The sequence below is a fragment of the Myotis lucifugus genome, unplaced genomic scaffold, assembly GCF_000147115.1.
Source record: "Myotis lucifugus unplaced genomic scaffold, Myoluc2.0 scaffold_38, whole genome shotgun sequence".
Classification (NCBI taxonomy): Eukaryota; Metazoa; Chordata; class Mammalia; order Chiroptera; family Vespertilionidae; genus Myotis; species Myotis lucifugus.
The window spans coordinates 3,991,733-4,018,420 of NW_005871086.1; the positions used below are offsets into that span (position 1 = coordinate 3,991,733).

The window sequence follows — 26,688 nt, forward strand, 5'->3', positions numbered from 1 at the left end:
GGGGATGGAATCACTTCATTATAAGTTATATGAATGTCTAACCACTATGTTGTACACCTGAAACTAATACAGTTGAATGTCAACTGTAATTGAAAAATAATTGGAGAACCAAGATGGTGGCATAGGTAAACACCGGAGATTGCTGCCTCGCACAACCACTTCAAAAATAAAACTAAAAGACGGAACGGACATCACCCAGAACCACAGGAAGGCTGGCTGAGGGGAAATTCTACAACTAGAGGGAAAGAGAAAAGCATACCGAGACTCAGAGGAGGCGCAGTGCAGAAGTCAAATACTAAGGTGCGGAGGTGCGCGCGGAGCGGGCTGGCGGCTGAGGGCGCGGTTGTCTGTTTCAATCGGAAGGGAGTCTCAGACTCTGAGCTCCAGATCTGGGCGAGTCTCTAGGGACCCAGACTCACACGGGAGAAGCGGGACTGTCTGGCATCGGTTGGAACTCGAGGGCAGCTTTCTCTCCGAGGTTTGCAGCAGTTGCTGGGACACTGAGAAGCAGAGCCTCTGGGGACGGGACTGAGAGCAGCCATAACTGCTCGCTCTGCCCGCCCTGTTGATCTCGTGGGACCCACCCCGCCCAAGTCCTGCACAGAGGCATTTGCCGGATAGCCTCAGGCAAAGACTAGATTAGCACCTCCCTAGAGGACAGAAATTCTCCCACTGCAGACACAGCTGATTCTCACAGCCAGTTGGCCTGGAGGTCAAATCCCCCCCAAGTATTACCTACAACAATCAAGGCTTAATTACAACAAGACTGTGCACAAAGACCACTAGGGGGTCCCCAAGAAAGCATAAAAAATGAGGAGACAAAGAAACAGGACACAAATATCAGAAATGGAGGATATAGAGTTCAAAACCACACTTTTAAGGTCTCTCAAGAACTGTCTAGAAGCCGCCGATAAATTTAGTAAGGACCTCGAAAAGACTGGTGAGACCGCCGATAAATATAGTGAGAGCCTCAAGAAATCTAATGAGACCCTCGATGTTGTGATAAAGAATCAACTAGAAATTAAGCATACACTGACTGAAATAAAGAATATTATACAGACTCCCAACAGCAGGCCAGAGGAGTGCAAGAATCAAGTCAAAGATTTGAAATGCGAAGAAGCAAAAAACACCCAACTGGAAAAGCAAAATGAAAAAAGAATCCGAAAATACGAAGATAGTGTAAGGAGCCTCTGGGACAGCTTCAAGCGTACCAACATCAGAATTATAGGGGTGCCAGAAGATGAGAGAGAGCAAGATATTGAAAACCTATTTGAAGAAATAATGACAGAAAACTTCCCCTACCTGGTGAAAGAAATAGACTTACAAGTCCAGGAAGTGCAGAGAACCCCAAACAAAAGGAATCCAAAGAGGACCACACCAAGACACATCATAATTAAAATGCCAAGAGCAAAAGACAAAGAGAGAATCTTAAAAGCAGCAAGAGAAAGACAATCAGTTACCTACAAGGGAATACCCATACGACTGTCAGCTGATTTCTCAACAGAAACTTTGCAGGCCAGAAGGGAGTGGCAAGAAATATTCAAAGTGATGAATAGCAAGAACCTACAACCAAGATTACTTTATCCAGCAAAGCTATCATTCAGAACTGAAGGTCAGATAAAGAGCTTCACAGATAAGGAAAAGCTAAAGGAGTTCATCACCACCAAACCAGTATTATATGAAATGCTGAAAGGTATCCTTTAAGAAGAGGAAGAAGAAGAAAAAGGTAAAGATACAAATTATGAACAACAAATATGCATCTATCAACAAGTGAATCTAAGAATCAAGTGAATAAATAACCTGATGTACAGAATGAACTGGTGATTATAATAGAATCAGGGACATAGAAAGGGAATGGACTGACTATTCTTGGGGGGGGGGGGGAAAGGGGTGTGGGAGATGTGGGAAGAGACTGGACAAAAATCGTGCACCTATGGATGAGGACAGTGGGTGGGGAGTGAGGGCGGAGGGTGGGGTGGGAACTGGGAGGAGGGGAGTTATGGGAGGAAAAAAGAGGAACAAATGTAATAATCTGAACAATAAAGATTTAATTTAAAAAAAAAGAAAAATAATATAAAATTTTTTTAAATCAATAAATAACCAAATAAGAGATTGAGAGAGAAAGAGAGGGGGAAATATAATGTGAGCCACACAGGTAAATTTGTTTTGTTTTTTGTTTTTAATTACAGTTAACATAGAATATTACATTAGTTTCAGGTGTACACCCCAGTAATTAGACATTATATAACGTACTCAGTGATCTCCCCAATAAATCTTGTACCCATCTGACATCTAATATATAGTTATTAGGATATTATTGACTATATCCCCTATGCTGTACTTTACATCCCATGACTATTCTGTAACAACCAATTTGTACTTCTTAATCCCTTTACCTTTGTCACCCAACCCCCAACTCCCCTCCTATCTGGCAATCTTCAAAATGTTCTCTGTATCTAAGAGTCTGTTTCTGTTCTGCTTGTTCATTTATTTTGTGTTTTTAAAATTCAATTGTTGATAGATATGTATTTAATGCCATTTTATTGCTCATATATTTAATGTAGTTTTTTCTTCTTCTTAAAGAAGACCCTTTAACATTTTATATAATACTGGCTTGGTGGTAATGAACTCCTTAGCTTCAATTCTAATGATAGCTTTATTGAATAGAGTAATCTTGGTTGTAGATCCTTGCTTTTCATCACTTTCAATATTTCTTGCCACTCCCTTCTGGCCTGCAAAGTTTCTATTGAGAAATCAGCTGACAGTTTTATAGGAGCTCCCTGGTAGGTAACTAACCGCTTTTAAGATTCTCTCTTTGTCTTTAACCTTTTGCATTTTAATTATGATGTATCTTGGTATGGGCTTTTTGGGATTCATCTTGTTTGAGACTCTGTGCTTTCTGGACTTGTATCTCTCTTTCCTTCACTAAGCTAGGGAAGTTTTCCATCATTATTTTTCAAATAGGTTTTCAATTTATTGCTCTCACTCTCTTCTCCTTCAGGCACGCCCATGATGCAAATGTTGGTATGCTTAAAGTTGTCCCAGAGGCTCCTTAAACTATCCTTATTTTTTTAAATTCTTTTTTCTTTTTGCTATTTTGATTGGGTATCTTTTGTTTCCTTATATTCCAAATCACTGTTTTGATTCTAGGTTGTTGATTCCCTATAAATTATTCTTTTTGTTGTTGTTAATCCTCACCCAAGGGTATTTTTCCATTGCTTTTAGATAGAATGGAAGGGAGGGAAGAAAGGAGGAGAGAGAGAAACATAATGTGAGAGAGACACATCGTTTGGTTGCCCCTCACATGTGCCCCGACTAGGCCAGGGATCGAACATGAAACCGAGAGGTACCTGCCCTTGACTAGGAATCAAACCTGTGACCCTTCAGTGCGTGGGCTGACTCTCTAACCACTGAGTGCACTGGCCAGGGCAATGTAAATTCTTCTTTATTTCAGTTGGTATATCCTTCATTTCTGACTGGTTCTTTTTATGGTTTTCATGTTCCTTTTAATGCTGTTGAAGTTCTAAGTTCATCTACTCTTCCCCTAAGTTCATTGAGCTTCCTTATAACCAGTGTTTTGAACTCTGCATCTAGTAGATCATCTCCATTTTGTTTAGTTCTTTTTCTGGAGTTTTGTTCTGTTTTTCATTTGGGACGTTTCTCTGACTCTTCCTTTTGGCCGCCTCCCTGTACGCGGTGGAACCTCCCCGTCTCCCCAGCTTGATAGGGTGGCCTAATGCAGTATGTGTCCTGGAAGGTCCAGTGGCACAGCCTCCCCAGTCACCCACGCCGGGCACTCCCGGTGGGCTTGGTACACCCTCCTGTTGCAGCTGAGCCTCCATTGCGGCTCAACTACAACAATGGGTGGGATTGTCCCCCAGGCCCACTGGCAGCCCTGAGGACTGGCTGCAACCACAGCGGAGGATCAGCTGTGCAGGGGCCCACTCCACAGAGCAGGCCTTCCTTCAGCAGGGCTCTGGTGCCCGCTGAGTCTGCTCCTTGAGCCACACCGGGAATTTTAAATTGTCTAGTAATTTAAAAAATAAAAAGAAGTGGGGGACATAAAAGAATTTATATTATTTACTCCCATATATTTAAATTATTCTAATTTTAACATGCAACTAATATTAAAAAATGAATGATGAGATACTTCACATTTTTTTTTCTTTGTATTTCCTTCAAAACCTGATGTGTAGTTTACACGTAGAGCCCATCGGCCACATTTCAAGTGTCCAGTGGCCACGTGTGGCTGGCCTCCCTATAGGACAGCCCAAGTACATGGAGGAGGCTTGGCCCGGTGGGCGCGAGTGCAGGCTCTGCCGTCTGAGCGCTGGAGTTTGAATCTTGGCTCCAGCATACTAGCTGTATGACGTCATCTATAAAACGAGGGTATGAGTAATGCCAATCTGAAGGGGTTGGTATGAGGACAGATAAAATAACATAGTCCTTGGAAGGCTTTCTGCAGGAATCTGGCAAACATTCAGTGGCAGCCAGTTTACAATGCACAAGCTTCCTACTTATGCGATCCTGGACAAGTTGTCTGGCCTCTTCGACTATTAGTTTCCTTCTCTGTAAGACGGGGTGATAATAATACCTCCTTGAGAAGATTAACTGGTACAAACGTAGCACTTACTACATGTTCATTTTTTCCCCCTTGGATTCAGGTGTCAATAAACAGAGAAACAGCCAAAGGGCCCGCAGAGTGGGAACAGAGGTAAACGGCTCTGGATAGTTGGCAAACAGGGTGGTCACGAGGTAACGACACTGCAGGCAGCCTCCAGATGGCTCCAACCCACCGCGGGCAGTGTGGGGAGTGGAGTGCCCACGGGGTGTGTTTCTCCGGTAGCTCCTTTATTAGAAGCTGTACAACAGCAAGCAGGTTCACTGTCTCACAGGCTGATGGAGGATGTATCTGCATCTTATGTGGTATATCCCCACATACGCCGAATTCAACAGACAGCCGGTCAGTGTTTTATGGTATATCCCCACATACGCCGAATTCAACAGACAGCCGGTCAGTGTTTTAAAGCTACAGCAATGCCTCAACTCCCTTGGTGTTACGTAGAAGAAAAGCAAATAAGCTATCTGTTTATTATACAATTCAACATCTCTAATGGCAATGGCCTTGACCGCTTTCCTACTTAGAGGTTTGGTTTTTTCATATTTAATGGGTTATACAAGATTTTGAGAAGGAAAACTTAAAAATGTTAATTAAAACCACATCCTAAATATCTTTCAGCTCCTCTGCATATTTGTTTATTTTTTTTTTCTTACGGTTGATTTGTTCAGAGTTTTGGAATTACCGAGGAAGAGCTTGTGAGGATGTTTGAAATCCAGGATTCCAGCAGGGAGGGACACACGAGCGATGGGATTGTTTATGACATCCCGGCTGCCCCCAACCACCAGCTCGGGACCCTTCCCGCTGCGCTTCCGGGAGATGCTGCTAACCTCTCCGGAGGGTTCTATGCCCCTTCGCGCTACAACGCTGCAGAAGGCTGGGCTCCGGAGGCCAGTAAAACTGCCATGAAAAACAACATGCATTTGGTTGGCTCTGACATGCAGAGAGAATGGATATTTGTATGTTTGCCATGTGTGTTTTAGATACATAGAATTGGGTATTTAAATTAGCATATTTGTGACTTTAATGACATTAAGATTTACCTTCAAATGAAAACTCTCAAAATTCAAAACAACAAACAAACAACAAAAAACAACATGCATTTATTAGGATGACATGGAGGGTTCAGCCATTTCTCCCTCCAATGGGAAGGGAAATTTTGATAAGACACAAAACACTGCTTGGTTTTACCTCAAGGGACTTACACCCTCATAGCTCTGACTCCTCACTTCTCCACAGGAATTCAATAAAATGGCATGTAACAATACAAAACAAAAGCAAACAGCAAAGCGCCCTCCACTAAACTAGATATATCCCTACCTCATGTTACCTTCTAAAAAGTGGCAGAAACGTGGCTTTTTTTGTTGTTGTTAAATACAGGAGTTAACGCTAATGTGACTGTTTAAATGAAGAGAATTGAGTAAAGATGTTGTCCTACCAAAATGGAAATAAAATTAATTTCTTGAGAATATGTATAGAAATGATTCATGTTATTCTAATGATTTCAGTAGTATTAGGCACATTTTGGGGGAAAGTGTTCCTGATGAATAAATGTACTTTTAATTCATTTCAAAGCAGCGATTTAAAATGACTTGGGGAAGGTAGTAGGGGCATAACCGCTAATATATTACTTAAACCTTGACATTTTTTTTCATCCAGAAACCCCACAGGGTCTTACTCCTTTGATGTCCATTCCCCGTTTGAGAGAGGGAGAAGGACTGTGAGAGGAAGAAGATTCTGTGAGACCAAAACCGGAGACACACAGAGAGGCTGGCTCCCTTAGTCATCGCTGGCCCAGACCTCAGTGGGGAAGATGACTGGTATCAGTGCCCATGATCACGCACTTGATTAAACCATTGCTTCCTTACCTCTCCGGGTCCCATCCGTGTTCTGTACGTGGAGCAGATACTCGATACATATTTGTCAATAGAATGGCCTCCATTCGTGCAACTGGAGATGACTAAATGGTTCTCGGCAGGACACATGGTATTTATACACATGAAAGAATCTAGCGGAACATGCATGACTAGGACTTTTGGGATTACTGTTCCCAGAGGTGGATTTACAGCAACGTGAATGATGCTTAAGATTCAAGGCCCCTCATTTGCATAGACTGCTTCCAAGGCCCTGGACCTAATTCTGCATTTGTAATTTTGTATTCTTCTTCTTAAAGAGGGTTTCCAAATTGCCTAAGCTTCTGGCCTCACAAATCTTGGATCTGCTCTGGGCTGTTCTGAAAAGCCACCTATAAATGCAATCTTGGATTTTTCTTCTGTCATTATTTTAACTCCTACTCATCCAAAGCAAATATAAATCAACTAGGTCGGTAACCACAGACCAATTAGGCCTGCACTTCCTAACTTCTAAGAATGAAAGGTGCCCTAGCTGGTTTGGCTCAGCGGATATGGAAGAGACGTTGAAGAGTGAGGCGCGGCAGGAAAGAGGAGGCAGATGGTCTGACCCTGGCCCTGGCCTGACTGCACTAGCAACTGCTGGTCTATGACTTCAGAGAGGAACTTCCCCTCTGGGCCCACAGTCTTCTCTCCTGGGAAAGGAGGCAGGGAGGCAAGAAGCTCTCCACGGTGCCATCTTGTCCATGATTCCAACGCCCTAATTTGTGCAGCGGGCCGCCTCTCACACCCGCCCTCGCCGGGTGCTCACACAGCCCTGGGAGTACTCAGTAGAATATTCTGGCAGGCATCAGGCTCCTAACTCCGAGTTCTTCCCGCTATACCACGTTGCAGAGGTTTGCCAGGAGAACAGGAAATAAGCCTGCCTGCTGCCATTGGTTTGACGGCCTTCAAATATGCACCGTTGTCACCTGAGTCAAAGAGGACACTGTGACAGGAGCCAGCGTCGCAGCAGGTCCACGTGGCAGAGCGCCTTCCCCACGAGCGGCCCTGGGCTTGAAGCCGCAGCTGACAGAGCCCGTCTCCAGGGGAAGGCCAGGCGCTTCGCCTGCCTCCATCCAACACCAGGTTTCCTTTTCTCCATAACTTGGCTGACAGCTAGACGATGATCAGAAATCCCTGGGGACTGGGACCAAGGTCCTAAACAGTGACTCTCCAGAACTACAAAATTTAAATTCCTGGAGAGACTGGGGGTAGGAATCTTTAATTCTGACAGCTTCCCAGGTCATCCTGATTATCAGGTCAGGTAATCGCTGTTCTAGGTAGTTTTCTGTGTCCTACGAAGCCTGAAAACGCCACAGCGCTTGGAATAGTCTATCCAACTGCCCTGATGCGTCTTGCCTGGGGCAAGTAACAACCCGAATCCAGCCCTATCACAAAACCATCTATTGAATGATTCCATTTACATGAAATGTCCAGAGTAGGCAAAGTCATTGAGGCAGAAAGGAGATGAGTGTGGTCAGGGTCTGGGGAAAGGGAACTGGGGGTAGTGTAAGGGGATAAAGATTGGGGGGTTGTGATGGCTAAGGGGAATGGGGGTCTCAAATTTATTGTAGTGGTGCGAATATAATAAAAAAAACATTGTAGACTTTAAGTGTTTAATATGTGAATTATATTTTAATAAAACTATTATATATATTTTTTAAACCAGCCCTAACCTTCCTCCTCCCCCTCCCTCCGCCCTTCCTCCCTCCACACACACCATGCCAACTTGTGAACATTGACAGGTCAGTTACAAATGCCCAACTAGTAAATGTCCTATATGTGTGGTGGCCCTCAGCCCCTTATCACCTCACTCACCTTTTGACCACTAATACCCTGCCCTCCAAGACCAGAGAAACCAATTCACCCTGGGCTGGTGGCACCACCTGGTGGCCATCCTGGGAAATTCATGACCAGATATTTCTCCACTACCTCCTCTCACCATTGGTGCACCTCAAACAGGAGCCATTCTCCCCTCTTATCCTCTTCCAACTTCAGGGGTCAATTAATTCTAGTTTAGTTCATCTCCAATATATACAAGCATCCCCTTCCATCTCTTTCCCCTAACTCTTGCCCAAGGTCTCCCTCTACTGCCTATAAGTCTGTGCTGTGAAAAAGAGAAATAGCAAATCATAAAGTGGGTGGACACAATTAGAGCTACTAAAAGGGCAATCCAACTCATTATTTCAGAGAAGCAGGACAGCAACAGACAGATAACAGATGGAAAGATGGCCAGTTTGTTGATAATCAAATTAAAACAATGAAATGCCATTTTTTCCCCTGTTAAATGAAGACATTCTTAAAAGGTGAAACTCATAGTTAGCAGGAGAGACAAGATTCTTATGAACAGATGGAGAGAGCAGCCCCATTAGCCCAACATTTACAGGAAGTGCTGTGACAGTGTGTAGGGAACGGAGCCTAGAAACCTGCATGGAACTTGACCCACTTTATTTTCCCCATAGCCATATATATCCTAGGGAACTTGTCGGGAGGCTACATAAAGATCTCTGTGCAAATATGCCCATCAAAGCAATGTTTATGATGGGGACAAATTGGAAAACTCTAAATGTCCAATATTTGGGGAATGGTTAACTAAACCGTGGCATAAACAGATAATTGGATATAATGCAGTTACTAAAAACAACAGTGATTTTCTATGATATATGGAAAAGCTCTTGATATAATGGTAAGCATAAAAATCTAGATAAAAATATTTTTAGCATGATTTTAAAAGCTACACCTATCATAGAAAAAGACACTGGAAGAAAACACCAAATGTCAAAAGTGGATATTTCTAGGGGATGTGATTATAAACATTTTATTTTCCAAATAATCCACATGGTGTTTATAACTTTACTAGAGGCCTAGTGCACGAAATTCGTGCATGGGTAGGGTCCCTAGGCCTGAAGGGTAATCAGGGCTGATCAGGTTCCCCGCCTCGCCGCCTCCTCCTTCCCTCGCTCCCTCAGTGCCCCCCACTCTGGTTGCCCATGATGTTCCGTGCTGCCCCCTGATGGTCAGCGCACATCATAGCGAGCGATCGAACTCCCTGTCTCCTGGTCAAACTCCCGAGGGGGCACTTTGCATATTAACTATATATATATATGTATATATATATATAGAGAGAGAGAGAGAGAGAGAGAGAGAGAGAGAGAATGAGAAAAAATACTACACACAGAAGTAATCCATACCACCTATAGTCCTTTTATAGGTAACTTTACATTTCCTTCCAAATGTGCAGTGACAGGAAAAATAAAGCATGCAGAACAGTCATTTTCCACAGGGGGGCGATGTGGCCACACAGAGGACATCTGACAGCATCTGGAGACATTTCTGGTTATTCTCCTGGCACCGAGCGGGCAGAGACCAAGGAAGAGCCTCCAGAGAGTTCTTCAGCTCAGTGTCCAGGGTGCTGAGAGAGAAAACCCTGCTCTATAGTCACACACACGATCCAAATCTAGATCCTATCTCCCCAACTGGACAACCCTGGGCCTCAACTTTCCCTTGTAAAAGGGAACCATCCCATAGCATTTCTGAGGACAAAATAACCATGTATATATTGCCTGGCACATAATATTTACAAAATAAATATCAGTTCCCTTCCCCTAGAGCCACATTTAAAGAAAGAACACTACTATTCTTTCTTGAGGGGAGGGGGGGGGGATAGGTATTATAAAACAGTGCTTTCTAATCTTTTAATTACATCTTAATTACTCACTTCAAATATAATCTTGGAGTCAAGTAAGCTTTGATATGCTCCCCCAGGTTCTAGAACTTTAATATTCAGGTTGATAGGATGAAAAGTGAATCGGGGTCTACAATAGTGACAGCCCAGCACTCAGGGAGGCAAATGCTCTGAGTACTGGGCTAACAGAGGTGATCTGTCCTGCCCACCTGGGTCCACCCTGCGGTTGAAAGGCTGCTTGGGGAGGTGGGGGCAGGGAACCAGAGGACGTGAGCATAGGTGTCACTCACCAGTGGCCAAAGCCACACAGGATTGACTTGACGCTCATTCATCCAGTTGGGTTTCCCACACTTTTCCCTCCACTGTTTATAAATCTGCTCACAGAAAATAATAACGATCTAGAGAGAGCAAAACTCTAGCCCCAGACTGCCCTCATTCCCAACTGCTTCCACGTCAGAACAGTGGCCCCACGGGGAGCGGCGGCGTCCCACCAGTGCCCTCGCAGCCCCTGTGCCTGAATTGGAGCGAGGCCCGTGCAGGAGAGGGGAACACACTGAGGCAGGGGCGGGAGGCAGGCTGCACACGGAGAGGGCTGCACGCGGACTGGTCATTACACTCGGGTCACAGGCCTGGATCTCCTGAGCTGACCACTCTCTGTAGCAGTGGCATCTTGCCTGTCACAGCCCAGACCCACCGGCACCAAAACTGCCCATAAAGAACCAGAGGCGCTGACCAGGCTCCAGGACGCTGGAGACAGACCTAGTTAAATGAGAACCTCCCGCCGCCAAGACCTCTCTTCACTGACAGTGCAGGGCGGGGAGGGGGAGGGGGGGAATCCTTCCCAAGTCAGTGCAATGCATGCTGCCGGCCAGAAGCCTCCCCGCCCCTCCTCCCTTCAGAGACGTTTCCAGGCAGTAGCACCTGCGTGGCTGCCATAGTTTTGCACACTCCAGTGACCAAGGACGACTCAGAGTCTGGACAAACTGAACAGTGCTCCCTCCCATCATCTGCTTAAGGATTTTTAAAAAAGAAGAAAAGAAAGAAAAAGACAGGAGAAAGACCCACCGGTTCAGTTCAGGCGACGGGCGCCTTTGGTAGCTTTTGACAAAGGAAAAGTCCCCGGCAGGCCCACAGTGCCTGCTGCTGGGGAGGGAAACGTGCCAGGGGCTGGTTGGCACAGGCCTGAGGGTTGCTGCACCAGCAGGAGGGCATCAGGAAGGCACCGGCCTCTGCAGGGCAGAGGGGCGTGTGGACTACCTGCCACCTCCGGGGGGGAGAGGGCCGAGGCCCCCTGGGCCTGCCAGGAGTGCCCGTGGGAAGGGCCATCGCCATGGGCGTCCGGACCCTGGAGAAGCCCCACGCTGCCCTGTTCAGGCCAAGTTCGCTTCCCACTGTCCATGCGAGTGTAGTCTACAGAGCTGGGAGCCGGGTCCGACCCCCTGGGAACTCACAACCAGATGTGTGCAAATGAACCCACATCATGTCTGATGTTAATGCTAGTGACTGAAGAAACACCCACCCCCAGCCCCTGGGGTCCCAGCCGGGCTGGTGCCAAATGTGCGAGTTTATGGCCGACACAGAGAGGACTGTCCCGCGTACCCGGCGCCCACTGCCACCGCCGCCCCCAGCACATCCACATCCAGGCAGCCTGCGAGTCTGCAAGGAGAGAGGTGGTTGTGGGCACTACAGCACAGGGACAGGCTGTGGGAGGCAGTCGCTTCCCTGGAGGCCCTGGGGCTCTAAGTCTTACAGACCACGTGCTCCTGTCCCCAGATGGTTTTAGGTTCAGAAACTGGTGACATCCTTCAAATTCCCAGCTTCCTCGCTGCCACCGCCCCTCCCCATTACCACCCTGCACGCACACGTACTGGCTAAAAAGTATATCCCTTCCCACTTCTTCCTGCCTGACCATGAGTCCCCTGTTTCTGTCTCTACCCCGCCCTCCCAATTTCTCTAAGAATCAATGGAAAAATATTCTTGGGTGAGGATTAACAACAACAACAAAAATAAGCTGATTTCACAATTTGGTCTAAGACCAACCCTGTCCATGTCTGTCCCTTTAATCCACTGGCCTCAGAGGCAGCACACTGTGCTGGTCAGAACAGAAGAAAACCCCAGGGCTCTGAGCCCACGTGCAGAGACTGGCCGCGTCCCTACAAGTCACTTCTCTGAGCTTCTCTTTCCAAATCTGTGGCAAGAAACTTGTGTGGGAGCATGACCCTGTGCACGAAGACACTCTGAGATCCAGAATCAATAGCGAGGTTTCAAAAGCACTGCACTGTCTCCATGGGGATTAGAATCATTTTCCTTAGAAAATAGTGGCACGAGGCCACTGTGTGTTGTTACTCATCCACTCTGGTGTGATGTTAATTATATGTGTCAGCCGGGCTAGGTTACAGTGCCAGGTGCTCCGTCAGACCCCAGTCTAGGTGTTGCTGTGAAGGTATCTTCTAGATGCGACCAACACTTAATCAGAAGACACCGAGTAAAGCAGATTATCTTCCACAATGTGGGTGAGCCTCATCCGACCTGTCGAAGGCCTTAAGGGAAAACACGGTCCCCAAGGAAAAAGGGATTCTGCCTCCAGACCCAAGACATACCACCAATCTGTTTGTATCTGTGCTCCTAAAGGCAATGGACTTCATGATTTTTAGATATATACATGTCCAGTCTTATACATGTTAGCCCACATATAGTACATATATAAATATGTGTGTATATATAGATTTATTTCTAAATATTGATATGTATATATGTGTATATATGTAGTTTGATGGATGTGTATGTGTATGTGTAGATTGTTGTTTCTCTGGAGAAACCTGACAAGCACATCTAGATTCTACTGACTTCTGTGTAACACACTGAGGCTCAGACTCACCCACGCTCCAGCCTGCAGGGAAATGGGCACTTCACAAGGCTTGTCCTGGAGTCAGATCCCTGGCAGAGCCTGTGCTGGTTTTCTGTGTACCGCTCTGCCGTTATGAGACAGTCACGTGTTATTTAAGAGATGAACTGAAGACCTTACATCATTCAATTTTCACATAATTTAAAAACAACTCTGATTGATGATGATAGTCATTTCTGCTTACCCACTAAAAGGCAAGAAGCACTGTTGATAATTACTAACCAAGCCTCTTACATTGAAATTGTGACTCTTGACAATTGTTACTTTGTGGGGGTTCACATTCCTTCACATTTGTGCACACAGTAAGACTGTACTAATATTTTATATTTTACTAGGGGCCCAGTGCACGAATTTGTGCACCTTGAAAGGAACTGTGGGCCGTGAGGCTGCGGTGGGCACAGGGGTGGGTCTTGGCTCATCCTCCACACCCCCACCCGGCCCCTCCCACTGTGGACCCCGGTCCCCTGTCTGCTGGCAGTCCTGCTCCTGCCACCGCTGCCGCCACTCCCACGCGCTGATGGTGCCGGCCCCGCTTGTACCCACTGATGGTGCAGAGTGATTGGGGCTGGTGCCAGCAGTGGGTGCTAACAGAGCCAGCACTGTCAGAAGGTGCAAGTGGCAGCTGCTGCCCAGATCACCCCTCAGGAGCAGGGGGAGGTAGAGAAGCCCTCAGGGGTGATGGGGGCGGCAGGCACCACTCGCACCGCTGATGGTGCTGAGCGGGACCAGTGTCAAGCACCAGGAGTGGGTGTGAGCAGCGGCTCTGGCGCTGGCAGTGGATGTGAGCGGGGCCAGTGCTGGCAGCAGGTGCAAGAGCCGGTTGGGACCGCAGTGCACAGAAGTAAAGAATTTTCAGTAACCACCATGTTCTGCACTCTGCCGCCTGCTGCCAACACCCACCATGCTCCGCGCGCAACCCCTGGTGGTCAGCGCACATCATAGCAACTAGTTGTTCGGTTGTTCCGCTGTTCGGTCTATTTGCATATTAGCCTTTTATTATATAGGACTGTTGCAAAGTCACTTAAAATGTACACTAAGATTATTAAGATTATTTTCCATTTTTGTTCTTGGTTTATGCCTCACTAAACCATTTATTGCTAAGAAGTAAAAAGTAGACAAAGATGACACTGTAGATTTTTCAACTTGGATTACATTTTACAAGATATCTAGGAGTTATGTAATGTTATTTATAATATAATTAGCTGCCCTAACCAGTTTGGCTCAGCGGATAGAGCGTCGGCCTGCGATCTGAAAGGTCCCAGGTTCGATTCCGGTCAAGGGCATGTACCTTGGTTGCGGGCACATCCCCAGTTGGGGGTGTGCAGAAAGGCAGCTGATCGATGTTTCTCTCTCATCAATGTTTCTAACTCTCTATCCCTCTCCCTTTCTCTCTGTAAAAAATCAATAAAATATATTAAAAAATAAATAAATAAATAATTAGCAAATAACTAATAGTTAAATTACATTCATAAAAAGTTAAAATCAGTTGTCTGAAATTTTAAAATATCAAAAAACATAGATAAGGTATATGATATGCATACAAAAGAACAGAGATTTGTGAGGCTGACTGCATTTCATTCATATTTTAATTCTGAGCAGGTAGCTTGAAAGAATACAGCCTTCCCTAATCGGTCTGGCTCAGTGGATAGAGCGTCAGCCTGTGGACTCAAAGGTCCCAGGTTCGATTCCAGTCAAGGGCATGTACCTTGGTTGCGGGCACATCCCCAGTAGGGGGTGTGCAGGAGGCAGCTGATCGATGTTTTTCTCTCATCGATGTTTCTAACTCTCTATCCCTCTCCCTTCCTCTCTGTAAAAAATCAATAAAATATATTTAAAATAGTTAAAAAAAAAAAAAGAATATAGCCTGTCTCCAGGCCAGTGTGGCTTAGTGGTTGAGCACTGATCTATGAACCAGGAGGTCATGGTTCAATTCCCTGTCAGGGCACATGCCCAGGTTTTTCGGGCTTCATCCCAAGTGGGGGGTGTGCAGGAGGCAGCCGATTAATGATTCTCTCTCGTCATTGATGTTTATATATCTCTCTCTCCCTCTCCCTTCCTCTCTGAAATCAATAAAAATATATTTTAAAATATATATAGTGTGTCTGCAAATACTAAGGCAAAAACCTCTGAATTTGACTGCATCCAGACACATCTTTCTGCCTCTCCTTCGTGTCAGTGTTGGAAAGTGCCAGGCCTATGATCGGGGCTGATCCCCTCGCATCTCCTCAGGAACTTCTTCCACTTTCTCAACTGCTCCTCATCCCACATCTCCAACTCTCCCTCCCCACTGGTTCTTGCCAATGAGCACCTAGTCAACTTTAACTCTCTAAAGCAAAATCTAAATAAAACCTTCTTCATTTCTACATCATCCTCTCCTCCTCTCCTCCTCCCCAACCCCCCACCCCCACCCCAGCCTCCTGAAACTATTATTATCTTCTCCTCCTGACCTGGAGACTCAGGTAACAGACTTTTACATCTTGTTTTCTCTGTCTCCTGCCATGTGACCTCTGCCCCACCGCCCCCCAGGGCTTTCAGTCCCATCCAAGCCTCCAGTACCTTCCCTGTGGCTACACCCAGTGAGCACGTCACCCCCAGTGGTTCTTATTTCACGTGACCTCTCTGCTGATTTGGACAATGGTGACCACTGCCCCCTCCTGAAACTCTTTCCTTGTTTTCTTTGCACTTCACCTCTCTGGTTCTCATTTATTCCCAATCTTTCTTTCCAGATTCTTCTACCTGGTCCCATGCACCGAGTCTTCCAGGCCTTTTTCTTGGGTGCTCTGCTCCCCTTCCTGGTATTCAGCAGGGTCACCTCGTCCATCCCTGTAGCCTCAGCCACCACCAGCATGGGGATGACTCCCAAACCTCTCCCTCCTCCCAGGCATCGCCCCTGTATCTGTACATCTCAGTGCTCTCTGGATCCCCACACCTGGGTGCCCTGGTACCTTAAACACAACACAAAACAAGTCATCATTTCATCCCCCTATTCTGCCTCCTCCCAGAAAAACAACCCAGACCTCCTGCTATCCCTTTGCAATTTCTTATCACCACTTGTGCAACTTTCCAAGAAAGAAAACTGGAAATCATCCTGGGACTTTGCTTTAAGGATTTGAGTTCAGGATGGGCTCAACAGAACCCCAAAGGGCATGGGCAAACTGGAGGCCTTGGCCCACGCAAAGATAGCTCTTAAACCCACTGCTCTCATTGGTTCCTCGGGATGGGAACAGCCCAGACACAGATTTTAGTCCGGATACCTGGGGCAAGAGTCAGCCCCACTCCTTCCTCCAACTGCAGGGAAAGGCCAGCCAGAAACAAGTTGCAATCTCTCCACCCTCCGACCTTCAAAAGGGAAGCACTGTTGCCCCCCTGTGGCAAACTGGAGGCACTGCAGCTCCTTTACCAAGGCCAAAGGCTGGCTAAGTAGAGACTTCTTAGCATCCACCCCTTCAAATAGGCTTTATCTTACAAAGGACTCTTTCTCCACTTGTATTTATTAAGGAAATAATCTCAGTTCTCCTTGTTTTGAAATAAAATAATTGAGTCCCAAAAGTCAGTGTTATAAAAAAAGAATTTTGGTATTTTTATGTTTGGCAATACAGCGTTCCCTCAGTCTCCATGGGGAATTGGTTCCAGGACTCCCGTGGATGCTCAAGTCCCTTATATAAAGTGTAGTACTTGCATGTAGCCAGCACGCATCCTCCCATATACTTTATATCACCTCTAGATTACTTATAGTACCTAATACAATGTAAATGCTATACAAATAGTTGTTGTTCTGTATTGTTTAGGGCAAGCATGTCAAACTCACAGCCCACAGGCTGCATGCTTCATTTATTTGGCCTGTGTTAGCCTTTGAGTTTGACATGCTTGGTTTGGGGAATAATGACAAGAAAAAGGTCTGTCCATGTTCAGTGCAGACACAACCTTCATAGGCCTAACTACATAGTACACATTGGCAACAATGTAACAGTTTGAGAAAATATTTTTAATTCAGGGGTTGGTTGAATCTGTGGATGTGGAACCCATGGATACAGAGAACTGACTGTATAGATTTAAAATTATTTGAAACCATCAAATGCCAATATTCCTAAATTTCTGTCTCAGTGGTTCGATGTCTGGTGTTACCGCAGAGCTAGATCTCAGGTGGCCTAGATTGGTGACGAAAATGAGCCAGTGGCACGAAGGAAAGAACTGCTTTTACCTGAGGCTGTTAATACTCTGAAGACAAGCACATTTCTGACTGTATTCATCAAAGACCAACCTCGGCAGAGCCAGTTCTGCCTCCCAAGAGTCTCTATCCCATAGCAACTGCTCTCTGAATCAATCCCTGGGGCCCCAGCGGCTTTACTCATTTCTGGGGATAATAATACAACCACCATTAGCTGTGCCACAGGGACCAATGAGCAGCTACAGGGAAGAGGCACTGCTGCAGTACAGGTGCACTGAAGCACATGTGACTGTATGGCTAACCAGAGGAGTCATCAAACCAGTGTCAGGGGAAAGACTGAAAATGTACTGCCCGGCCAGTGTGGCTCAGTTCAGCGTTGACCTATGAACCAGGAGGTCCAGATTCGTTTCTGGGTCAGGGCACATGCCCAGGTTGCAGGCTTGATCCCCAGTGGAGGGCGTGCAGGAGGCTGCTGACCGATGATTCTCTCTCATCATAGATGTTTCTCTCTCTCTCTCCCTCTCCTTTCCTCTCTGAAATCAATAAAAATATATTTTTAAAAAATGATTAAACATGTACTGTCGATAACCTCCAAAGTGAGAGGTGGCGGGCCCACAGTTCAGTTACTACTGACAGCACCCACTTATTGCTGTGAGAGAGTGGGCTGGAAGCCCCACTTTATAGATGAAAAAGGTAAAGCTCCGGAAAGTTGCCAAGCTCACCCAAAGCTAGCAACTAGCACGGCCAAGACTCAACCCCAGATCTCTTTGCTCTTAAAGCACATTTTTTTTCCTCTATAAAACACCACGTTGCTCCCTGTTTGTCTTTATTTTGTGTTTTTGTTTTACATTTTAAAAAAATGCTCCTTACCAAGTCATGTGTAAGGTGCCTATGGAGAAATAAAAAATAACCCCTAGTCCTCTCTGGATGTTTTTGGTAAATGCTTCCTCCTCAGAACACCTTAGAGCAGAGGTTCTCAACCTGTGGGTCGCGACCCCTTTGGGGGTCGAACGACCCTTTCACAGGGGTTGCCTAAGACCATCCGAAAACACATATATAATTACATATTGTTTTTGTGATTAATCACTATGCTCAATTTGTAACAATGAAATTGGGGGTCACCACAACATGAGGAACTGTATTAAAGGGTCGTGGCATTAGGAAGGTTGAGAACCACTGCCTTAGAGCAAGCAAGTAACAACCAGGAGGCTGGCTACCAGGTGGCAGGAATCCTGTGATATACTTTGGGCCTAGTTGGCCCCCTGCTGGTTTAGTTCCAGAATTGCAAATAGTCCTTCCTGTTTCTCAATGGGCAGCTGTATGAAGGGCACAAACGCTGCGCCATGGTGATGGGTCACAGTCAAAGTAAGCAAGCAAATATCACGGAGCTCTTGGCAAAACTTTCTAGGTAGCTTTATTTTAAAAAACAGAATAGAAATGGAATATTTTCCTTGAACTAAAAGGAAAAATGTCTCAACAGATCCAGATGTCAAATAGTATTTACATACTTATTGCCTCGAGATATATTTATTTTCCCCTGATATCATATATTCAGTCTTACTGAGTACTGCAGGGATTCCAAATGAGTCACCCCAGGATATGCCTCTGTGGTTTGCAGATTATCTTGAGCTAATGGCAACAGAGACTGTAGGCTCAAGAGAAACTTCTGCCCAGCCCCCTTTAATCACATAGAAGAATTTGAATTAGGGGCCTTGCCCACGATAAGAGATGATCAGAGATAACCTTTTTTGCCCATCTGTATGGCACAGCAAACTACTAGTTACCGAACTTCTGTCCTTACCGTCCTGCCCTGACGCTCTGAAGCCCTGAGGCACCTCGCCTCACCTTAGCTCAGAATGTCATATACACTCCATTTTCCCTTTCTGTCTTTGAATTGCTCATGTAGCGGGCTTCCCCTGAATTTCCTCAGTTTGCCCCTTTCCAGTCCCTCAGGCCAAAATCCTGGTGTCACCCTGACTCTTCTCTTTCTTTCAGTTCCTACCTGCAACCCACCAGCAAATCCTGTTGGCTTAACTTCAAAATATACCCAGAATGGGGCATGCCTCACCGCGTTGCTAGCTATTAGGCCAGTACATCCCTCACCTGGATCTTCCAATAGCCTCCTGACTCCAGGCCTGACCCCAGGCCTCCTCCCTACAGGGATATTTTCAGTACAGCCCTCAGAGCGATCCTTTCTAAAGGAAGGCCCATCCCATATAGGACTGTAAGACCCTATGCGATCAAATCTCCCCTCCTGTCTCCCCTGAGTTCTGGTCTCCAGCCACTACGGCCTCCTCCGGGCTCCCGTCTTGCACATGCAGCTTCTGCACATGCAGCTTCCTCTGCCTGGAGTGCCTCCTTCCATATCTCACACAGCTCACTCCCAACTCCCCGATTTTTGCTCACCTTCCCAGTGAGGAGTCCCTCGCCCCTATTTTAAGTCGTCTCCTCCACCCCCTCCTCTGCTTTATATTTTTATAGCACTTATAACCATTTGACTTATTCTATATTTTACTTATTTGCTTATTTAAGGGCTATGTCTCCTCTGCCCGGCCAAATCTCTGAGGTTCGTGTTTATTTCCTCAGTACCGAAAAGCATGCCTGGCAGTCAAGAAATACTCCTTGGGGTGTGGGGTGTGGGATGGAGGGGGTCATTGGGAGAAAAGGGGACATCTGTAAGACTTTCAACAATAAAGATAAATAAAACTCAATAAATAACTGGTTTTAAAAAAGAAGAGATACTTGACAAAGGAGTGTGGGAACAGTGGGCTACAATGCTCTAAGAGAGAACTGGGAGGGGAGGCAGTACAGGCAGTATGTGTCAAAAGGTCGCTGTGAAGGGGAGCAGACAATGTTGCAGTAACTGGAAGGGACATGGATTAAGGAGGAAATATTTTTTTCATGGGATATATGACCTCGGTGACTAATGGCAATTTATACTGATACTATTTGCTATACTAAAAGGTTTGTTTATAATACTACGTTTGAGGGATAATATGCATCTTCAATAATGAGATTAAGGATCATACAATGAATTAATCGGAGTAGACAAAATAAGAGGAAACTGTCTTCTATGTGCTATGGACTAGACAAAGAACAGCCCTGCCTGCAAGGAACTAAAGATCCAGTAATTGTCTAAAGTGAGGATAATTCATTTAGAAATGATTTCCCAGTATGCAGTCATGGATGCTAAAACTTTACTTTTGTTTCCACAAGTCCTACCCCCAAGCTAAATGAAAGCTCAGAGAAGTTAAATAATTTGCTTAAGTTCACATCACTAATAAATATTTAAAGCCAGGTATCCTTGGTAATAGTCTATGTTAAATGTATGTTAAAATTCACACCAGAATACATGCATTATGTATACCAGTGATGGCGAACCTTTTGAGCTCAGAGTGTCAGCATTTTGAAAAACCCTAACTTAACTCTGGTGCCGTGTCACATATAGAAATTTTTTTATATTTGCAACCATAGTAAAACAAAGACTTATATTTTTGATATTTATTTTATATATTTAAATGCCATTTAACAAAGAAAAATCAACCAAAAAAATGAGTTCGCGTGTCACCTCTGACACGCATATCATAGGTTCGCCATCACTGATGTATACAGTTATATTAAAATTAGAAAAAGATACTTTTCTAACTTGCTCCTTCACAATAAAATCCTAAAATAGAGGTTGGAAGGGATATAAAAGATATTCCATGTATTTGTCAGAAGCCTGGGAATTAGCATGAGTGAATGTCTGAACAGAAACAAGGCAAATAAATAGAAGAGTTGAAACAGTACTACACTCATTTGAATAAGTATTAGATACCCAATGAATTAATGGCAAGGCTCAGGGCTGGGAAACATCCAGCCTTTTTATTTCATTTCCTTTTTAATTCTGAAATGACTCCCAAGATGCCCACCCACTGGTGTACCTGCTTGCAGAATCCTCTGCCTTTGATTGTGGTGTGTGTGGGGGGGGGGGGCTGTGAATAAAATGGGATATCGATTCCTAGTTAAATGACAAAGGTGATGATGGGGGAAAAGAGGACATATGTAATAGTTTCAACAATAAAGATTTTTTTAAAATGACAAAGGGGATGGTAGTCATTCCCATAATTAAATTATGTTATAATTAGATTAAAGGCATAGTCTCCTTCTGAGGAAGTAAGCCACATTGTGAGAGGGTCACCATGCAGCTTACAACCTGAGGGTCGCCTCTTGGAACGGATAGGGACCCCAGCCAACAGTCAGCAAGAAAAAGGGGGCCTCAGTCCCACAACAGCAGGAAACTGAATTCTGCCAACAATCTTACAGAGCTTGGAAGGGGACGTGAGCTCCAGCCAAGACTGCAGCTCTGGTCAATACCTTCACTTCAGCCTCTAGGACTCTGAACAGAGGCAGCCCAGCAAACCCATGTCTCACTCCTGAGCAGTGGGAACCACAAGATAATAAGTGGCTATTGTGTTTAGGTGGTAATTTGGAGCAGTAATAGAATACCAAAACACCAGCCAATATTCATCCCTTGCACAGACGCTGTTAGGGGGAACCTAACATGGCTATGACCTCACATTGCCCCAAGGTTAATAATAGAAACAGAAGGATTAATTTTGAATTGTCCTAATCCATGTTCTTTCAAATCTCCATGTCTTTTCACTTGCCATTCCTGGATGAACTCCTACTCAAACTTCAAAACCCAGGTCAAATGTTGCTTCTTCAAAGAAGCATTTCCTTACAGACAACCCAATCCACTTCCAAGCAGAATAAACTACTATTCTCTGCTTCCAAGGCAGCAGCTTATCTGTTCATCTACAAAACACATGCCATGATGTATCGTGATAACCTATCCTCCTCCCAGCCCCCAAAAGTGAATCTTTAGGGCAGAACTGCCCCGGTCTCCTGCCCAGTGCCTGGCATATATTGGCTGCTAAATAGCTGGCTATCTAGGGAAGAAAATGAGGCTCAAGATTCACACAGGCTTTTGATGCCAAGGAGCCGCTGTTTTTCTACATCGATGATCAGGCCTCAGGTATTAATAGAAACTCAGAAAGCCTTCTCCATGACAACGGCTGGGTGACTAACCTAGCACTTACTGCACTAAAAGGGCACATATTTACTGTCTCCAAAGAGCTGGTCTGAAAGGGATAGGGGTGCTCGAAGCGACAGATGGCATGAAGCCCTTTATGATTCAAGCCCTTCGCTAGGTTGCTATGCTTATTGATTCACAGCATCCATGTCAATCCATTCCACAGTTTAAATGTCAGCCTAAATAGACAAGAACTCCACAGAGTTAGTATTACTCAATGGCTTCAAACTATGGGTAGCAAGCCAGAAACGAGAATTGTATGTCAACAATATCCACTGCATTCACAGGACCCCATGGTAGAAAGCATTTTTAGGAAATTAAAAATTCAGGTAAAATTATGTATCATAATCCACAGGGAGTAGCACTTGCTGGGTGTGTGTTCTGAGAAAACTCAGGGAAATAATTTGCATTTTTCCTGAGGACCCACTCCCAGCAGTTAACCTAATGCAGTCAGTACCCAGGCTACTGCGTTAGGGCTCCAGCTCAGCAGAGAAAGAGATCATTCCGATCCGGGGAGGACACAAAGCAAGGCATGGAAAGAAGGGGCCTCTCCTGAGAGCTAGGTTCCGATTTTCTCTGTAAATAAGTCACTAAACAACAAAGTGCTGCTTTTTAATAAAAGCATTACAACCACATTGCCAGACAGAAAATTTCTGGGAAGAAATGGTCTTGCCACATTAAAACAAGTTAATTAACATTTTGTTATAGTTTTAAATATTTTTGAACAGTTTCTGCCATCAACGCTTAACGTCAGTGCCTGTTTTGGCTCTTTGGGGCTTATATGACGTCATCCCTAAGAACCAAATCGGAGCCTGCAGGTCCTACACTTTGAAGGTCTTTTATAAGCAGCCAGCTGGGAACACAACTTCCCAGAGATCAGTATGGGCGAAGACCTGGGCTGGGTGCCAGTCTTTCTGTAGAGCTGACACAGGGCCTGTATTCTCATGTGGATGTGTATGCTGTGTAGGGTAAGAAGAAAGGGAAAACGGAGAGAGGAAGCAGAGTTTCTTCACATATACTAACGGCAACTTCAAAGTGGGGAGCACAGTACATACCTTCGATGCTCTGTGGGCCCACAAGATTCATGGCCTGGTGAGCTGGATACTCCACCCGTGGCCTGGCGATGCCCAGCTGCTCCATAACGCCATGGAGCAGCCTCTGCATGTCCGTTTCTGAGACCCGGTCGGGGGTCCGCGGGCTATAGGCAGATGTTGAAGTCCACCCAAATGTCAACCAAAAGATCAGGCCGGATAGCATGGTGGAGACCATCCTGGAGACCATTTTTAACCTGCAGAAATCAGATCCAATTGCATCCATCGGCCAGTTGGCAACTGTGATGATGCAACCATGCGAAGTACTAATTTGAGGACCACCTAGAGAGGAGAAATTCTAGGAGTTTGCTTTTGCCTTAAATGTCCACTCCAGCTGGGACATCTGCTGTGGGAAGGTGTGAAACAAACAAAACAGCTGGAGGAGCCAGTTCCTTCTGACGAGCCTTCTTGGGAAGGTCAGCCAGGAACGGCGGTTCTCAGTCATCTTTTCTCCTCCTTTCAGCTCCCTGCAAGCTGTGCAGCACCCTTAACCCTACCACCCTCTTCCTCTTACTAAAACAAACAACAAAAATTAACTTGTTTCCATTTTGAGAAAGGGAGAGGGACATCTTGAGTCTGGGGGGATGGGAGGGAGTCTCAGAAAGGAGTTAGGAAGACACGGATGGCAAAGAATCCCAGGAAGGCCAGAGTGGTGGAAGGAGCACTTTAGCTTAGCAAATATCTGATACATTTGAGATCCTGAGAGGGAATGAAACACACACACCACTCAGGTCTGCCCTGCAACCTGGAAGGGGAGATGAGGCAAGCTTGCTCTGTCACATGCAAAATCGGGTGATTTGGGGCAAAATCCTCAGTTTTCTTCTCTGCAAAAAAGGGGATGAGAAAAGCATCTGGCTTGTAGGATTGTTGTGAGCAGAAGTGTGGGAACACCTGTAAGGAGGACTGGAGCCATGCCAGCACAGAACCCCTACATTGTTTTATTATGTTGGCAATATTACCTCACGGTTCTGGGCTTAGAATCTAGGCAAGTGAGTGATGAGAGGCAAGACAGACAGGCGAGAGGGAGAAAACTAATCTGGGGAGTCGCTGTCCTAAATGCTGGCGTCAGTAGAGCCTGAGGCCTGCAGAACAGGGGACAAACATTCACGCAGCTTCCCTCTGCAGCTGCTGACCTACGCTCCCGCAGGGGCCATGCAACCCCTTTCTTTTTACGTTCTCTATGCATTTCCCCCCTGAAACGGAAACATTCACAACCCCTATCTTTTTCTGTATAGAAAAAGGCCTTTTCTAGCCACCCCTGGATACAAAACCTGTTCCCCAACGAGCAAAACCTGCCATTCTGACAGAAAGGCCAGAGGCAGATGCCAGCCGCCAGCCATCTCCATCTTCCCCCCTCTGCACCGAATGCAGGATGCTTTGTTTCATGTACACGCCGCCAACACAGTTCTGATTTGACAACTACACAGTCCCCTCCTTTGGTACTTTCCCTCGTAGTATTTGTAGCCGAACCTCCTAACCCCGCACCCATCCTTTGTCTGCCCCCACCCTCCAGCTCAAAGATTTCGGGTCCCCCTTCCCGACTCCCCATCCCGAAGAACCCTCGGGTCTGTGCGGGGCCTCAGGCGGTCCAGCATCAGCGCAGGACTCACCCAGGGGCCAGAGGAGCCTGCCGCGGGTCTGGGCCTCGCTGGGGGTCGGGCAGCGAGCGGCGGTCGGAGTCTCTGGTGCGTCACACCTCCCTCCGCATCTTGGCTCCGCCCTGGCCCCGCCCGCAGCAGGTGGAGGCCGCCCAGCAAGGCCTCCCCTGAATGCAGCCAGATGCTGGCACCTCCCACCTGGAGCCACACAGCGTTCAACCCGCGCATTCCACAAGCCCATCTCCTAGAATCTCTCTCCATAGACCCTTATGGAAGTAACCCACCTTTTCTCACGCACTTATCTCAACAATGTGACAGGTCGCCACTGTGTACTTTGCCCTAATAGCACATCTTTAATTCTGCCACCTCTGGCATTTTGTGTTTTTAAGCCTTTCAGCTGTAAGAGGGAAGGGGACAATGGTAGGAGAAACAAATGTGAAGAGTCCTAAGAACTTTTAATGATTGCAATGATAGGGTAGGCAGTAGCCGGCAAATGGCGGCTCCCAAGCCACACACGGCTCTTTGGCCCCTTGAGTGTGGCTCTTCCTAAGCTTTAGGAGTACCCTAATTAAGTTAATAACAATGTACCCACCTATATAGTTTAAGTTCAAAAAATTTGGCTCTCAAAAGAAATTTCAATGGTTGTACTGTTGATATTTGGCTCTGTTGACGAATGAGTTTGCAGACCACTGGAGGGTATATCTTCAGAGTGCTTTCAGGAGCCCTTTCATTGGGAAACAGGCTCTTAAATAGAAAATGCTAGCAACTTCTGTTAAATTGAAATGTAAAACTACACAATAAATATTGCAATTTTTTTTCAAGACTGGGGATGACTAAAGTACCTGGGTTCTGAGAATAACTGAGGAACTTCCAGATCTCTTTACCCCTAGCTCAAATCCATGATCACCTACAGCAATTTCATGCAATGCTGAGGGGGACAGGAAAATCATTCCTGAGACACATGGCCTTTTGGTTTGAAGCCAAGCCTCCTTCCTAGGCTTTTCTTCCGTGGATGCTCATTTCCAGCTTTTTGTTTCAGGATATACTCAATCAATAGTACAAATATAGTTTATTAGTTCTAGGTTCAAAGGCCAAGCTGGGAGTTTATTATTTATTATTCACCCATATTGAGGTTTTTTCTTTCAACTCTGAATTTTACTTTGACATTGTTATCTTCATTTTGTGCTTGGAAAAATAGAGAAGTTATTACAATTTACTGCTTTTGTGATGAATGGAAATTTGACTGAAATACACCAAAATGTGTATATTGCATAAAATCTGAAATTTTAAAAACAAAACATCTACCATCTATATCCTGGGCCTGACGATTATCAAACTCCTATATTAAGCTCTGGCTGGTGTTGCTACGTGGTTAGAGCATCAGTTGGGGTGTATGCAAGAGGCAACCAATTGATGTGTCTCTTACATTGATGTTTCTCTCTCACCCTCTTTCCCTCTCTATCGCTCTCTAAAAATCAATGGAAAAAATATCCTTGGGTGAGGATAAACTAAAAAAAAAAATCTTATATTAAATTCTTAGTGATTATAGGATGTTGCCAAGCAACCTAATTTAGTTCTATGTAACTGTAGTTTGCTGCTCATAATAATCAAATTAATATTAGATCTTTACTTGTAAGAACAATTAAAATAATCTTTG

General features: G+C 45.5%; 1 protein-coding gene across 2 annotated transcripts in view; it reads right to left on the reverse strand.

Annotated features, from left to right (window-relative positions):
* Positions 1-25,207, reverse strand: part of SCG5 (secretogranin V) — a 60,319-nt gene extending 35,112 nt beyond the window's left edge. For both annotated transcript variants that reach the window (XM_006087487.3, XM_023752840.1), the window contains exons 1-2: positions 25,044-25,207; positions 23,398-23,630 (exon numbers count right to left, since the gene is read on the reverse strand). In XM_006087487.3, coding sequence (XP_006087549.1) covers positions 23,398-23,623 — 226 coding nt within the window. In that variant the 5' untranslated portion in view covers positions 23,624-23,630; positions 25,044-25,207. The remainder of the gene's footprint in view (positions 1-23,397; positions 23,631-25,043) is intronic.
* Positions 25,208-26,688: the final 1,481 nt, after the last annotated feature.